Source organism: Polyodon spathula, chromosome 7 (assembly GCF_017654505.1).
Source record: "Polyodon spathula isolate WHYD16114869_AA chromosome 7, ASM1765450v1, whole genome shotgun sequence".
Taxonomy (NCBI): Eukaryota; Metazoa; Chordata; class Actinopteri; order Acipenseriformes; family Polyodontidae; genus Polyodon; species Polyodon spathula.
Genome location: NC_054540.1, coordinates 55910312 through 55927819, shown reverse-complemented (window position 1 = coordinate 55927819; position 17508 = coordinate 55910312). Strand labels below are relative to the sequence as shown.

At 43.7% G+C, this 17508-nt stretch overlaps 1 protein-coding gene across 1 annotated transcript in view; it reads right to left on the bottom strand.

Annotated features, from left to right (window-relative positions):
* Positions 1-8481, bottom strand: part of gpc3 (glypican 3) — a 71561-nt gene extending 63080 nt beyond the window's left edge. The window contains exons 1-2 of the mRNA XM_041256040.1: positions 7924-8481; positions 1840-2001 (exon numbers count right to left, since the gene is read on the bottom strand). Of these exons, the coding sequence (XP_041111974.1) occupies positions 1840-2001; positions 7924-8074 (313 nt within the window). The 5' untranslated portion in view covers positions 8075-8481. The remainder of the gene's footprint in view (positions 1-1839; positions 2002-7923) is intronic.
* Between the last annotated feature and the right edge of the window lie 9027 nt (positions 8482-17508).

Genomic DNA, 17508 nt, shown 5'->3' with positions numbered 1-17508 from the left:
ATATCAAATGGGTGATCTGGCAATTCGTTCTCATTTCGAAGTTTGTAAAGACCTTGTTTATTCTGCAGACAGCAATGTGTTCTGAGGGAAGCTCTCAGTGTTCCTCTGGGGGGGCTATTTTCTCTGCTTCCTGTTAGGAAAATGCCAGGAATTAAAACTGAGGCTCATCGTGACAGACCGGCTGTGGAGCCCGACACTGAAACAGATTCATTTTCTTTTGCAACAGTGTGACTGAGTGACTGACTGGCCTTACCTGAATTCTGTATTTATTTATTATTGATCAGTATTGATCCGTGGGGGTGCAGAAGGAACAAACCCTTTTCTTGACACCACACGCTTTCAGCTTGATAGTACACTAGGACAGTTTGTGATGGATTTTAAATACAAAAAAAATCTGTCTCTCTCTTTTCTTGCATCCCTTTTTACTTCTCACCTCATTGTCCTCTCTTTCATCCCTTCTAGCTATCTTCCTCTTCCTCAATTTTTGTCTTTCTCTAATCCCTTGTTTTTCTCTCTATTCCACTCATTTATTTTCTTTCTTTCTACGCCTATTCCTTCAATAATCTCGTTTTTTCCCCCTCTTTCAAGTCTCTGGTTTACTCTTTATCTCTGCCCATTTCCCCCGCTTTCCCTATCTCACGTCTCTATCTTTCCCTTTCTCTCTGCCTCTCTCCTTTTTTCCCTCTCTATCCCAATCTTTCATTCTTTCTTTCAACCCCTCTTCCTTGACTCTCTCTTTTTCCTGGTCCCTCCTTCCTCTATTTCTGTTTCTCTCTCTACAGAGAATTGGATGAAAGACATTGTTTTCTATATTTAAACACCCCCACAGAGCCTTCAACCTGTACGCCTTTTGCTTTAATAGATGGCTGCTTCAAAATAAATCCTGTAAAACTCAAGGTGAAAGAACTAGAGTAGCAATCCACAGCTAGTCATCTTGGCTCTGTATCTGAGAGAGAGAGAGAGAGAGAGAGAGAGAGAGAGAGAGAGAGAGAGAGAGAGAGAAACTACAGTAGCAATCCACAGCTAGTCAGCCTGGCTCTGTATCTGAGAGAGAGAGAGAGAGAGAGAGAGAGAGAGAGAGAGAGAGATACAAAGACAGAACTACAGTACTAATCCACAGCCACTCACCCTGGCTCTGTATCTGATATAGAGAGAGATGGTAATTATTCTGATGTGAGAACAGCAACACGGCATTCACAGCTGCTGAATATATCAGAGAGTGTCAAGAGCTGAGACAGGACCAGTTAAACCACAGTGTTTAAGAAGACTCCCAGTACACTTCGCTTGCAGAAACTTCCTTCCATCACGCATGTATGTACAAATGCATATCTGTTTTACTGAAATATATGTCTATCGTTTTCATCTGTAATCTTTTTTTTCCCCCCCTCAAAAGATTTCAAAAACGCTGTGACGCTGAAAATCCTTGCGGAAGGCAATTGAAAACCAAGGAAATCCAGCCGACAAACAGACTGTGTGATCACAAAAAAAACCATTTTGCACGAGTGCACTGTGCTTCGGGCTGATTTGTTTTTTCCTAAATGTTTAGACCTCAGGATTAAACGCGTTACAGTTTAAACTCCATCATCATATTGAGAAACTTTGTAACCAATCAGAGGAAGCCATCACAAGACTGTGTGTGTGCTGAATGAACATGCATCTGTGCTTCACCTGCATATTTTTGTCAACAGTTAAAAATGTTAAAATGTCTAACACATGCCTGCCTAAACTGTCAAGCATAAAGAAAGACACCCAGTCCTGAACTCTCCGTCTGTTCCATTCAGCCAGTCAAGCACCCCAGCACTCACTGCTCATTCAAGGGAAGCGTGCCCAGTGTCCTACCCTGGAAGACCGCTGCGTTCTGGATGATGAGGAACTTGAGCTCGCTGCTGGAGGCCTGCATGCTGAGCTCCATGCTCTGCTTGGCCGCTGCCTGGTAGCGCTCCTCCATCTTGCGGGAGCAGCACGTGGGTCCTCTGGGAAGGCACACCTGCAGGTCCGACCCTGAAACCAGCAATCAGAGTGAGAACAGAGGCAGCACCCTGAGAGCATCTACCAACCCACCCTGGAACCAGCAATCAGAGTGAGAACAGAGCTGCACCCTGAGAGCATCTACCAGCCCACCCTGGAACCAGCAATCAGAGTGAGAACAGAGGCAGCACCCTGAGAGCATCTACCAGCCCACCCTGGAACCAGCAATCAGAGTGAGAACAGAGCTGCACCCTGAGAGCATCTACCAGCCCACCCCGGAACCAGCAATCAGAGTGAGAACAGAGCTGCACCCTGAGAGCATCTACCAGCCCACCCCGGAACCAGCAATCAGAGTGAGAACAGAGCTGCACCCTGAGAGCATCTACCAGCCCACCCTGGAACCAGCAATCAGAGTGAGAACAGAGCTGCACCCTGACAGCATCTACCAGCCCACCCTGGAACCAGCAATCAGAGTGAGAACAGAGCTGCACCCTGACAGCATCTACCAGCCCACCCTGGAACCAGCAATCAGAGTGAGAACAGAGCTGCACCCTGAGAGCATCTACCAGTGGAAAAGCACAGTGAAAGCATGGCAAAGCAGACAGCAGCTAAACATTGTAAAGCACAGAGAGGCAGGGTAAAGCAGAACTGATCTTCGGTGATTTACTAATTCAACCGAATGCCGTGGATTAGAGAACTGTGATTTTGTTAAAGGACTGGATTCTTCTGCTAAACCCCATTCACCATACCCACAGTACTGCATTGCCCATTTGCCTGTCTCAAAGTCCATATTAAATTGTCAATTGCAGGATGTACCAAATAACAAAACCAAGCTTGCATTTCACCCTGCATTTCACTCACTCTGCTAGCGATGCAAAGGTCATGTATCCAGAGAGATAACTGGATTCGCAGGAATCATTTGTGGCAGCAAATACAAGCCATTAAGCTGGATAATTAACTGACAAGAATGTCGCCTTTAGAGATAAATAAATGTCACTGTAAACTGCAGAGAATCGATTCGCCATGAGCCTAGAAGATGCTTTCTTTGCAAGATCAAGCCCAACAAAGCACCAAGGTTCGAGTCCTCAAACCCCCCTGATATGCTTGAATGCTACAAAATACAAATAGAAATGCAGAATTGTAAATGAAAATGCCAGCACACTAACAAAGAGCACTAAAAGGCAGCTTGTATTAAAAACACTAGTATTCCATTCCCATCTGTTATTTTGATCAGCATCTGTAGTGAGAAGAAGCTGGGAGTACAAGAAAGCAATGCAGATCGGAATAAAAACAAAACCACTTTGGTCCCTGACTGCAGTGGAAAAATGAATTTGTGTCAGACACCAGGAAATCATCCTAGCAATTACACAGCGCAGTCAAGGCTAGAAACAGCCTCCTGCTGTTAGCAGAATTGATTCAACAATATATCCGGCTGCTCTAGGAGCCGAGCGGGGAACGAGAGCGTCTCCCAGTGTACCGACTGTCAGTTTAAATAATTAACCCGACAGGCAGAATCGACACACGGGCGATAGATGGTAGAGTAAACAACACTGTGGGATTTCCCAGGGCTGTCACATCTGTACAACAGTCATGAAGGATAAACTGCAGACCACTGTGCTGTAGTGAATTTGTACCACGCTCCTAAACCCACTGATTAGTTATGAGAACGCCTGTTCTGGGTGAGTGGGGTTCCATTTCAGCTCCTTGCCATTATAAGAACGTACCCTGGTAAACGTGCATGGCAATTTAGCAGCTTTCAAATGCTGACCCTTCTTTTTACCATGGTCTCTCTGCTTTTTAATATCACTTACCGTACCTCTCTGGGCTTTCCAATGCTTCCCTGTGCTCTACCATGCTTTATTATACTGTGCTAGCATTTTACCAAGGTAAACTTTTATATTGCTTTTAATATGAGTACTGAATTACAAAAGTACAATTACGGTCACCAGAAACATCCCAGTCTTGTTTTGTTTTGTTATCCAGTACTTCTTTAAGCCCGCTCTGAGGCCAGCAGCCTTTATACACTGAACCCCAGCCTGGGTCTGCTATGGCACAAGATAAGGTTGAGGAGAACGCAAACATGTCCCATCGTGAAAGCATGGCAAAGTGTAATAAAGCACTGCAAAGTGTTGTAAATGTTGTTATTGTAAATTAATGAGCATGGCAAGCTAGGGGAACCCTATGGTGGGGAAGGACTGCTTCATATATTATAAACTCTAAACTGAGTTCAGCGTTCTGAGATCTTAAGATTATGACACATTAAACTAAATGAGCAAAAGCCTTCCAGTTGCATTTCAGTTCTTTCGATTACTGCTGGATGGTGTTTTCAATCAGGCGGAGTGTTTTCAGGTTCTCCAGTATTGAGTTACAGTCCCTGTGTGTACTTCACAAAAGAACACTAAATGAAATCATTTTCATGATCAATATGCACAGAAAGGTAGACAGCCCCAGAACACTGCTGTACATCGTTTATTTGTTCCTAATAAATCGTCAGGTGAAGTGACAAGCGCCAGAATCACCTCCCATATTCTCTGCACATTGCCCATTGCGTTTAAACAGATAGCTTAATATCTGGAATCAATACTACAGGGGGGAATGCATAAAAAGAGAGAAGATGGGGCTAATTTTAGGTAATGGAAGAAAACAAGAAGTCGATATCATCATCTTAAAGGGAGATGCGGAGACTGAAAAACTAGCAACGGGAATCACTGGCTTTAGTAAAAACTGACACTTTCATGAATGCTGCATTAGAAAGAAAAGCACTCTGGGTAACTCTTTCACAGCTGCCCTGAAAAGTAAAAAGCACAGCGATCTGGGGAAAGGGTTTTATTACCAGCTCCTCTGGCAAATGCAAGGTGGAAACCTGTTCTGTAAAACGCTGAAAAGTATTTTCACCCCATTCAACAACCAGATTATCAAAAAACTGAGATGAAAAAGGTGTGATGGTTTGATGTGGTTTTTGCATGCTGTTTTGCCCAAGAGAATAGAAATTGTGAGCCTATTATCTGATGGTGACGGTAGTCTTGCACTGTGTTTAAGAATAGCCTTTTAAGATTGAACGGGTTATAAATACACTGTTGAAGGTACTTGTTGAAGAGACTCTGTTCTCCATTAAGAGCTTGTTATAAAAACAACAGCACCAGCAAACTGCCCCTCTGTGATCCTGCCTCTCTTCAATCAAACAGTTAGACGAGGGAAACTGTCAGAAGATCATTGGATTATTATTTTTTTTTTTTAATCTGGTCACATTTCCAAAGCTGCTGTTGCCACCGGTAATTCTTTTCTGGTATCCTGCCAGACTTATTTGCATCATAAACAGGCCTGATAATAAAGTGTGTTCCGTTGAGCTGCCAAGCCCACAGCCCTGCTCGCGTCTTCCAATGCATCAGGAGAGCAGACTTTACAACCCCCTCGAGATGAGAGCCCGCTTCAGCACACGCCACGAAGCTCAATACTGCAGGCTGATCTACGAGCAAGGGTCCTGACCGAGAGGCATGGTTATGCATTTAGTTTTTTTTTTTTTCCTAGAGCCCTTTGAAAGTTTATTATAGAAATTTAGCAAAAGTGCTTTTTCCCCGGGCTTATGCCAAAACCACACGGTTATCCTTTTTGTAGAATTGCCTTTGACTCACCATGCCCTTACTGTGCTTCACACCACTTCCCAATCGTTCTTCTCTCATGGCCCCCCCAATGTCATTAGGCATGTTGACTGAGGAGCCCACCCGAGAAACCAAGGAAACGTCAATGTGTTCCAATCCCTGAGTTTTGTTTTTTAAAGGCACATACTGTTAGCGCGGGGAATGAAGAATATACAGTAAATGTACAGTAGAGCTGCAAATCATCTACCCCCCCTTCCGGGGGCATGCTGCACTGTGAGAAACTGCCCCACTGCACCCCAGGGGACCCCGGCCCCCAATCCAGGCCCCATCCTTACAACAAGTCCTGAGGAAGGTGTGTGCTTCATCACAAGCAGCAGATCAACAGCACCAAGGTGCCCTGTATTGAAGCAAGCCCAAAGACAAATGCAAGTCTTCTAAAAGCAATAAAACAGAATAGCCACAGGTTCAAAACTCATTCAATATCATATTGCACAGGAATCACTATAAAGCACTGTCACTGGTGTTACCAATCCTAATGAAATGCATTAAACAGCTCCTACCTGCAGCTATGTTGGTTCAAGCTAGTGTTACACTGTACCGTTAAACTGATTTGCTGCTTTCAGAAATCCAACAGAAGAGTCCAACAGAAGCAGCTTGCATCTTAGAACTTTCTGAACATCTCCTGTATATACAGCAAGGAGCTTTTATTTTTTATATCTAGATCTGCAGTGCTGTCCTGCTATCTCACCTAGCCCCCAGCTGTGCGTCTGCGAGTGTGTGCGTGCGTGTGCGTGTGCGTGTGTTTTCTTTACAGGAAGCTCTGAGTAAGGTAACATCAAAAGGTCTCTTTTGTTCTGTAACAGACTTCCCTTCAGTGCTCAGAACCCTTGATTGTTTTCAAAGGCACACAATAACCCAGAATATATGAGGCTAGGAGGCTTTTTTTTTTTGTTTGTTTTCCCCTTTATTCTTTTTTCTTCTTTTATGCTCTGAGCAGAGTGTGATTCCTCATTCTGTACGAAAGGTCCCACAGGCACACAGAGTTCCCTTGGTGCCACATGCAGCAGCAGCATTTTTATTATTATTATTATTATTATTCCATTCTCTTTCTTCAAACAGTATCTCTGCACCAGTCCCCACAGCTCCACTCTCCTGTCCTCCACAGTAAAGCACAGCTCCTGGCTACAGTTTTCTACGTCTGGATATCTCAGATGTTGCTGAAGACAAGGACAGAGGACAGTTTGGAAAGGGAAAGCTTGCTACTACTGTCACTATTTCTTCACAAGCACGCCCTCAAATTAAAAACGGATTTTACGAAGAAACCAGAGCGAGAGAGACAAAGAGAAAGACGGACACACAAGGAGACTCTCCAGACAGAGAGACAGGGGAATAAGTAACTATAAGGAAGAGAGAGGGACAGAGAAGGAAGAGATTCAGTACAGAAGGGTCACGAAGAGACACGTTTGCATGGCGTGTACAGAACTGTGCTGAACCCCAGAGTCTGAAATCCAATCAGGGGGCTTGACAGGAGTGTTATTGTACCACTGATTCCCAGTTTCCAATTACAATTAAGAACGTCCAGATTCATTTGCCAGACACGGCTGAAACCAACCTCAAAACTGGTTCAAGAAAACAGCGCTACAGGAATGAATTGTGAAGCCACACGCTGTTCACTGAGACACTGAATGAAAACCCTCCAGCAGCACTGCACTGGTTACTGACTGGACAGGACTGGATCAAGTAGTGTTGTAACTGGCTTATATTGTGCTGAGCTTCATATAGAGGTTCTGCACACACACACACACACACATTCTAATATGAAGGAGCAGGATGAAGCAGTGTGACTAACCAGAAGAGCGCTCACTCACTGTCTTAACATGCCATCACAGTACATAGATTTCCACAGCATTATTTATGCAAAATAGCCAATTAAGTTTCGCATGCTAGACAAGTTGTTCAGCTGAACAACGCACTCAACTAGTTCAATATATACACAACATATTTTTTTTTAATTGACACTTCTTAACTATCATATTCGGGGCTGGTATTTTCTGACCAAACTGTTCTTATAAATGATCCAGATTTGAACATTTCCAATATATAGTAATATAATGTATTATATACTATATATATAATATATATATATATTATATATATATATATATATATATATATATATATATATATATATATATATATTGAGATTGTAAAATACGCACAAAAACAATACATTAAAGAACGATATTGGCACGCAGCAGAATCCTCAGAAACTGCCCCCCAATGGCAGTAAATGGATTATCAAACAGTGAAAGCACAGTGGATTAATGGACTATACCGAACAGCTCAATATACATACCTGAGACGGGCTTCTCGGGTGCCCACTTCACCCCTGGGTGCAGAAGCTGAAAGGACGAGCGCACCTCGTGGCAGCTGGTTACCTGCCCGCTGGACTGCGCGACCTGGAGTAGCCATAGCAACAACACACCTGGAGCCCGGGTACCTACCATGGCACTCCGAACGCAGAGAAGAGTTGTGTACAGACACGGCACACTACTGAGCCACAAATCTGTTTAAAACCCGTACACAATCGGAGTAAATTGAGGCTCTGTTTAATTTTCAGAAACCGGCTTCTTTAGTAATAGATCAGGTATTAGTAACGCAAATAACTATAATTAATCGCTTCAAAAAAAAAAAAAACCCAACAGCTTGCTTTAAAAAACTTTTCTCAGATTCTTCTCTGTGTCTGCATATTTGCACTGTTGTTTCAAACAAATAATGCGCTCACGGCGTTAGTTGCACACGTCTAGGCTTCCTGTAATGCACTGTTAAAGTCGCTTGTTTTAAAGAGGCTGAGAACAAGTGGTTTGCAATTGCGTTGAGAGTCGTTCTCAGCAGAGCTCTCTGCTCGGCTGCCAGCGGCGATGCTGCTCACTGCTGAGCGAACCTGCTTTAAATCACAGTGCGGGCAGACGGGATGCGCGTTCCCGACCCCGGGAGAGCGCGTTCCCGAACCTGGGGTGGAGTGACAATGGGAGCCCTCACTGTGTGTCTATCATCTATCTATCTATCTATCTATCTCAGCTGTATCAGTGCTTATTAGTATATCTCTAATGCAGGGGTGTCCAATCGCGTTCCCGGAGAGCCATTCCACTCCACGTTTAACAAGTAAAAACGAGAAATCAGTGGAATGAGGTTCATAGCACAATCCTTACCGTTCTTCTTTATGTAAAACATGGCACACTCTCCTTTCCAATATAATTGATAATATAGGCATACACGTGTTATAAACTGCTTGTAAACGTGCCGCAGTAAATGCGCCGACTACAGTTACGCACCGTTTAATGAGAGGGAAGCCCGAAGTATCGCTTGCAAAAGCGACAGTGATTAGTTAAGCAAACAGACTCCTGGCTCGCACTCTCAGAGCAAGCCTGCCTCCGGCATGATGATTCACATTAATTATTATCTCACTTTCTGCTAATGCCAGCGGTGAATGCGCGGCGTGTGATGACTGTCTTCATTTTCATCTCCTAAACCGATGCACCTAGATCCCGATCCTCGTCCGGCTTAGCCGAGAGGATGTCAGCCGGGACTCTCTTGATTTGAACACCTCATAATTAACCTTCGTGTGCAGCCAAGGGTGTAATTAACATCGTTAAAATATGGATCCGAGGAGGGCTGCGCTCATCCAGTTAGCTTTTCACGCAGGCCGGCGTGCATCCAAACCCAACACGCGATTCACCATGTCGTGATCAAATATTTAAGAAATACACAGAGGGAAAACAGACCGGGCATTCCATTACTGCTACAGACAATAATAGTAACAACAACAATAATAATCATGTCAATTTCTGGGGCCAGGGGACGTTACCAAATTAGAAGCGGTCTCGTCTAGATTCATTTATAGAACAACTGGTTGACTTACTCCCTCGCGGATTTGAATTAGTGGCGTCTTTTTGTTGTCTTCATCAACCGACATGAACTGCTTTCAAATTACTAGGTTTAAAAAAGTGCAAACTACCTGGAGAAACTAAAACGTGGTATTGATTCGGGAAAGGGACGTGGCCGATGGGTCGATATCTGCAGCCCGTGTTACTCATTGAGCTGGAATCGAGTCTGTATCCACACCGTTTCCCGGTGTTTACACGCGGTTTCGCCCGGTCTCTGCGTTCCCGTTTGTTTGCGGAACGAGCGCGCAGGCACCGGTGGCCGTGTTTGGCAGGGAGCGCCTCCAGACAGTTGGAAAAACATCATCAATTTGCATGCAAACTTCGGTCCATTTTCCATGTTGTTCTACAGTAAATGAAACATAAGTTGCTGCATATCTCACAGCAATTAGTTACCGTGGTGTAACTGCTCAACATTGTTAGAGTGTCTTATGATTCAATTATCAACATCGGTTTTAATTGGAACAAATGTTAATAATATACCAATATTCTGCTATTAACTAATATTTTTTTATTGTTATTCGTTATAATCTGTAGTTTGTTTGGTATTCATTGCTAATGTAATATTTAGGATTTGTATTATGGTTTTATGTTGCTTTCATTTTTGGAAAATGCATGAACACGTTACTAATTACTGATTCATGTGCTCTTCCTTCCCTGTTGCTCAAACAGTCGCTTTTATTTTACGCATTTGCCCCTGTACCGTTACTGTAAACACTGTTTATAATGGAAGGGTGGCGAGTTTCAACGTCTACACGAGAACCTTAAAAAACACCTTGCTTTAATTATACCTGTCTCCTAAAAACAGCAGTAACACACACACACACACACACTCCGTGTAAATGAGCTGGCTGCAGTGTCAGTGCGTGTGGATTGAACGCGATGACAAAGTTCTCAACAGAAGAGATTGCATAAGAGTCATTTACCGTTCATTAAATGTGACAGCTGGGGCTCAATCAACGTCACGACACACCTTATAAACAGAATGCAGGTCCAGGGTTTTAGCAGGACCGAGTGTCTCATGCGGTGAGATGACGTAGCCTGGCCAGGTCAAGTTGTTTTCAATGATTTTACCTGAATCACCAAAGGAACTGCTTGCCTGTCCGCAACATTTAAAAACACATTCATTACTGTCGCTGAACAGAGCCGACAGCTTCGGTCTGTGGCGCCACCTAGCTTTCAAAATGTCATTGCCGCTAGAACAGCAATCTTGTTCGATTAAAGTGTCGAATGCCAGTGTCCCACCCCTCTCGGGCACACAGGGCTGGGGGCCAATACTGGCACGTGAGATTGACAAATGTGGCTTCATTGGGAGACGCATCCATTTTTAGTTTTAACTTTGAACCTGCGCTTTTAATATACATATTGCTTCATCTTTCCAGAACAAGCTGTGCATGTTTGCATTGCTCTGGAGGCATGATAGGACCCGCTAGTTTAAATGTGCATTGTTTTCCACCCCTCAACACGACTTGCTCTCTCCAGAGTCAAGTACTAGAGCCGGATGCACGGATCCCTCGAGGCAGAGACGTGGCAGTGAAGGTCAGGACCGACACCCCTCCCTCCCTGAACTGCAGCACAATGCCTTACCTGCTCACAGCTTCGTCTCTGGAGCACCAATCAATGAGCAACACATCCACTTCAATACAGCTGCAAAGCCACAAACTCAGCCGCTGTAATGTGCCTGCTTGCGTTTGCAAACCTAGAATTTGGCGATTACTATCCGTTGCATTAGGCATGCTATTGATCAGCCTGGAGTCCTAGACACCAATATTGGGAACCCGTTACAGTGCCCGGTCTGCTCCACTCACCACAGGAGGGTGCTCACGAGTTCCAAAAGGGATTGTACATTTCCACTTCGGGGGAAACATGAATATATTTTGTCATAAACATCTGCCCAGTGAAACCATTAGTTATTGTGTACGTCATAGAAGCAAGAACTAACTCAGTAAAAGCGATGGGAATTCTGGGGTACAAACAAAGGGGTTGTAGTAACGAGTAATTCTAGGGCAGGAGCAAGTTTTGAAAAAACACAATAAAATAAACCATGCATCCTTGAGAAACAATGCATGCAAACGGTTTGTAATACACTGAAAACAATACACAGGCAATTCTTAATGTTTATTAGTCAATTTATTATCTTTAAACTTAAAGTACAATAAATAAAAGAGATAAAACAAATAGACCACTTGCCCATAATTCAGAAGGCTTGTTTGAATATTTCACTGCATGGCCAGCAATCACAACATTGCCACTTACATTGGAGATGTGAGCATCTGGCGGATTACAGATGGATACCGTGCAATTTTTAAACATTTAAATAAGACTGCAACGCCACCCACCCGAAAACAGCAAGACTGGAGCTCCCGCCACATTGCTGCTTATAGGTGACCCAAGACATCACCTCCTTCTTCCAGTGCGTCTTCGCTTCCCACAATACACCCTGTCCCTGAGCAAGCAGGGTCATACTGGAATACGACTACATAATGAACAAAAGGCATTCAGCGTGAAGATCTGTCCCAATCCTGGCTTCTCGTTGGTGCAGAACCCCAGTCAGAAAGCAAGCGTGGCGTGGAGTCAGGACGGCCGCCGGTCGCAGCCACGGCGAGTTTTGCATGGATTTGCACAGCGGAGGAATCTCAAAGCTGGATGCAAACCTGCAAAACTAACCGGTACTGCGTGCCTCACAAAAATTAAAAACATGCACTGTACATCTCAAACACACACACACACAGGAAGAGATTCAAGTGTCAGGCACCACTAGAAGTGCCCACTTTGCAGTAGATCGAAGTCAGCACTACCTGCACTGTGAGCACTTTGGTGCTGCGCAGACGGACAGCCTCTGTGCCCTGGCCAGGTCACACGCATACACAAGCCCCTGCAAGAAAGCGGCAGTGATCCCATGGATCTCCTTCCTGCACACTGCGCGGCTCTCTGGCGATCACAGCAGGTCCACACAGCCAGCATCAAGGCTCTGTGGATGCAGATGCAGGAGACACACGTTTACTACAGTCACATGCAAACACTACACCTGAAGACTTTTCAGGTCTGGAAAGCTAGCATTTCACACCACAAAGAGTCACATTTATTAGCAGTTCTTAACACACACATTTCTGAAATGACACTTCCTATTGAACAGACTGTATTGTAACACACAATCGTACACAGAGGGGGGTCTCGCACACAGGCCTCTTCTGCACAGAGCACATCTCTCCAGGCTGCTGTGCTCAACCAGGGCCAGCCCTGAAGCAGAGTGCAGCACGTATGCCAGAAGGAGCACCCAGCGCAGTAGATTCTAGGCTAGTTCACTAACTGCACTAGATGCACCTTAACACAAGTGCCACAGCAGGGAGGGCAGCCGACACCAAGACGCTCTCGCCCACTTTCCAGTCCCGTAGACAGCTCTGATAAAGGATTCAAACAAGCGAGCATGCAGCAAGGCAATGCTACAAGTGGTTGCATTGCAGTCTGACAGTGCAGGCTATCTGCACTGCAAGCACTTTTGCACGGCAGTGACCCACATTCCTGCCACGCTCTTCATCCTTCAGAGTCAGTTCAGACATTTCTCATCCTTCTCTCTCCTCAAGACATCCAGCTTCTTTCCAATGCATCCCAAACCTGCTAAGAAGACAACAGGAGAATGAATATTCTACATGCAGCATGTAATGGAGAGGGAGCTGCAACATTTACAGTGCCATCTCCCCCACACACCGCGCAACAAAATCACTACTGAAGTGGGCTACAGCAATATGTCTGTCTTTAAAGCAAGATGTTTTTGTACGTGTCCTGCAAATTCAGCATGCATGAAGCTGACACTGTGCCTGCAAGGCATGCCTGCAGCTCCACAGTAACTGTATGAACGGGGCTATGTCTTGTGGTTGGATGCAAAGTGCATCAGATCTTGAACCCTAGCTGCAAATGTATGCATATTGATCCCAAATCACAATGCCTCTTTCCTTTAAACTTCAATTGGCAGTCCTTTAGATCTGTCAGTGAGACATGCCCATTGTGGTTAACTGATTCAGATATTGTGTAATTACTGAAGATCATTAAAACTCTCAAATGTAATGATTTGCTAATGATTTGCTATACATTCACTCCCGTCACATGCAAAGCGCCTGAGCGGAAGGATGCAGTCTCCCGCCCCGGGCCCGCACCACATTAGAACGGTCCATCTTTTCAAATCAAAGTGCTCTTCATATGGTCTCAGCGGCTTTATATTGATGACCGCCCACCCAACACGGTGTATGACGCGGCATGTGGACTTAGAAAGAGACGATTAACCCGTGAACAGCTACTTTCATTGGAGACAACCCGCCACCCCCCTTCAGAAAGCGGAGATTTACAAAAAAAAAAAAAAAAAAAAAAAAAACACGACGCAAGATATTCCTGATAAAGATAACAAAGCATTCGTTTAATATAGTATGCTGTGCTCAAGAGTTCTTAAACTATGACAGCACGAAAACTTGTCAAGGTTAGTTACATAGCATACAACACACATCTTCACCTGAGCTTTAGATTATCGACTGTTCGTAAAACACCAGCATTTGACTCGCACCTCATGCAAAATAAATAAATAAATGCAAACGTGTTTTAAGGTACTTAACAAAACCCATCGCCCAAGCCTAACCGGATATCCGCGCCAAACCGTCTCCATGTTCCACACACTGACCCCTAGCTTTTAAATATGTTGCGTAATCCGATTCCTACGTGCTTTTAAAAGTGACTACAATTACGTAATTAGATAACACACACACAAGCAAACATTTCATCAGCAACAAACTTCTGTTTGTATAGCAAAATGCACCAACCAGCATACACAGCGTTACATTACAAAGGTAAAACTGTTTGCGGCCGTTCAGCACAACCCAAGCCTGGCATTTGCAATGAGAGATTTCAGTGGAAATCTTTTGAAAATCTCACCATGCGATCTCTGTCTGGAGCGGCGCGCTGCACGGTTTGCACCCATTTCCAGGGGGCTGTGAATGCGAGGAGGGGCGGAGACCCCCCCCCCGTGCTGGGACTAAAGAAAGGCGCTCGGGAAGGAGAGGTGGGGGTCTGTGGGGAAACAAGTCCGGGCGAAAAAACATTGAATTTGAAAAAGAAATAAAACCCCGCCAAACAGAAAAGTTTGACCTCGAATACCTGGTCACTTGCAAAGCCCAGTCTCATTTATATATGTATTCTTACAATACCATAAACTGAAGTCATATTCCGGGGTATATAATTAATAGTTTGTACACCGTTTTGTTTGATATTTACCAAGGCGTTTGACACATTGAAGAATTGCAATGTATTTAATTGCATTGTTGTTCAGAAGAACTGAATTCATGCCGTAGCTGTGTCGTTTCACGGACTGTGACTGCAGTTAAATACTGCGCTAGTCTGGACCTAGGCAGACACTAGGCTTTCCCGACAGAGCACAGCGACACCGGTGCAAGGCGGTTGAGGTAAGGGGTTGGACAATTCTCGGATTCAAATAAACTGGTTTCACCGTGCATTTAATACCTATCCCTCCTTATAAACTGCACAGGCCAATGAAATGAATCTACATAAAGCCAGTATAATGATACACACGTTTAAACCGGACCATGCTTACCACGGGCTTCACAATGTACACCAAGGGGCTGCTGTGGGGAACTTACAAAGTATATACACACACTTCTATATAGCGCGTCTCTCATTTTAAATAAGAGTTAATCACAAAGAAAACAGCCCTTTAACGACAAAACACGAAAACTACGCGCCCCTCTCCGCTCGCTCTTGCACAGGCGCAATCACAGACAAACAGTGTATTTATTTACTTATTTATTAATCATTGCTAGGGCCCTCACCAGGCAGAGGTGCTACGAGAGGTACCACTGACGCCACGTGCTTGAAACTTACAGGAGCGAACTGTTTTTAATGCTATTTTATCAAACAAATCTGCCCCCCCCCCCCCCCCAAAAAAACCCAAACCGAACCAATAGGGTTCTTTGAATGATTTTTTTTTTTTTTACACGCCACGCTACGCTAGTTGTGAATCGCTTGTTAAAACAGTTACAGCAAAGGGACCCCCGTCCCGCCCCGCACTGCCAACAGTAGCAATCAACATGTTAATATTGTAATCTAATTGCAATAAACCAAACTAATTAACTGGTTACCATGATCTGTAACTACGCACGCTGCACGGTGGAGCTCGTCTCCCCCCCCCCGGAAAATTGCACTAGGATTATAATGCGCTGTGCAGGCAGAACGCACGCGTGCATTATTTTACGCCTTTTATTATTATTATTTTACAACAACGGAGCTCGTGATGTACGGAGGTCCAGATTGCAACACAGCAGTCCACTGGCGCCATGTGCATTTCAAACTGCAACTGCACAGCGCACCAGCGTCCAGTGCTCACAACATGACATCAATGCTGATGGGACCGACTCCGGTAGTGATGATCTAACAATACGAAAAATGTTTTTATATAATAATTTAAACGTTTTTAAATGCATGCATGCTTTGCAGTATGGCTATGCAAGCGAGTGCTGATGTTTTATTAATATACGATCCGCTATGAAAAATAAAAATATATAAGCAGTCATTTTTGCTGCACAATAGGATATTATTATTATTATTATTATTATTATTATTATTATTAACACGGACTGCTCAGCATTGCATGCGAGATAATACATAAAACAAGGTTTTCCCGTTCCCCCTTTTTTTCCCAAATCAAAGCGATCGCTTAATTACACAATTAACTGCGCATATAAAATGAAGACACGTTACCTTTGTTTTGCAGATTCAAAATCTGGAGAGGGCTGAGAAAAAGTTTACGAAAGTGGCGCGAACGTGGAATCATGTGATGCGGGCCCAGGGCAGCTGCTGACACCCCCCGCCCCCCCCCGCCCCCCAATCGCAAACAGATTCGGGGGAGGGAAAGCGAGCAGATCCGCCCAGAGCAATTAGCATAATTAATCTCATTGTCTTCTTTTAGAATTCCTCTCGCATTAACAGGGAGCGAGTTACAAGCTTAGTGTCTTTTTAAATGTAACGGGGTTTATGTGATTGAAATGTACAAATAATAATAAAGTTAAAAAAGCGTGTGCGGGGTTACGAGGATGTGACATTTGATTCGGGTCGATATTAACGAAAAAAAAACAAAAAACTTCAATTTATTTGTTAAATAATCCAACTGAAAACTTTAGTAAAACTACTGTTTATTTTGTAAACAAATAAACAATAACAATCTTTGTATTAACCTTCAATTGTAAAATTAAACATGTTATTTTTTTTAAGGCTAACGGCTGTCGATGATAATTGATAACAACTTTTTTTTATGTATTTGTGTTCGAATTATATTACTTTTATATTTACAATTACTTTTCAATAAATCAATAAATAATACTATTTTAAATTGTAAACGATTAACTCATTACCGTTTTCTTTAAAAAAGAAAATCAGTTTAGCCTGAATAATTCAGAATTACTTAAAACACACACACACTATAAGATAAGAAACAGATGAGAATGAACCGCTTCATTAATACATGACCATCAGGCGTGTCTAATTATTATTTTTTTAAATTAAATCGTGTGGTCCTGCAGAAAAAGCCATAAGGTTTGAGACCTTTAACCTTACCCTGTTCCTTCCTTCCTTCCTTCCTTCCCCCCCCCCCCCCCCCTCCCCTCAGGGGGGTAGGGGAGTGTGACGACAGTGTCTCTCATGCCTGCAGACTTCAACACAACGCTAAAACCATTCACAAAACAGACAGACCTCATTGATCAGAACCGCAACTCACTCACACTGCGACTATAAAACAATTCATAGCTCTCTCTCTCTCTCTCTCTCTCTCTCTCTCTCTCTCTCTCTCTCTCTCATATCTCATATATATATATATAATATATATATATATATAGATCGCTCCTCTCTCTCTCTCTCTCTCTCTCTCTCTCTCTCTCTGCACAGATATTTACAAATATATTTTCGCACGTTTGTTTACGCAAGGCAATGCCATGTTACAAAGG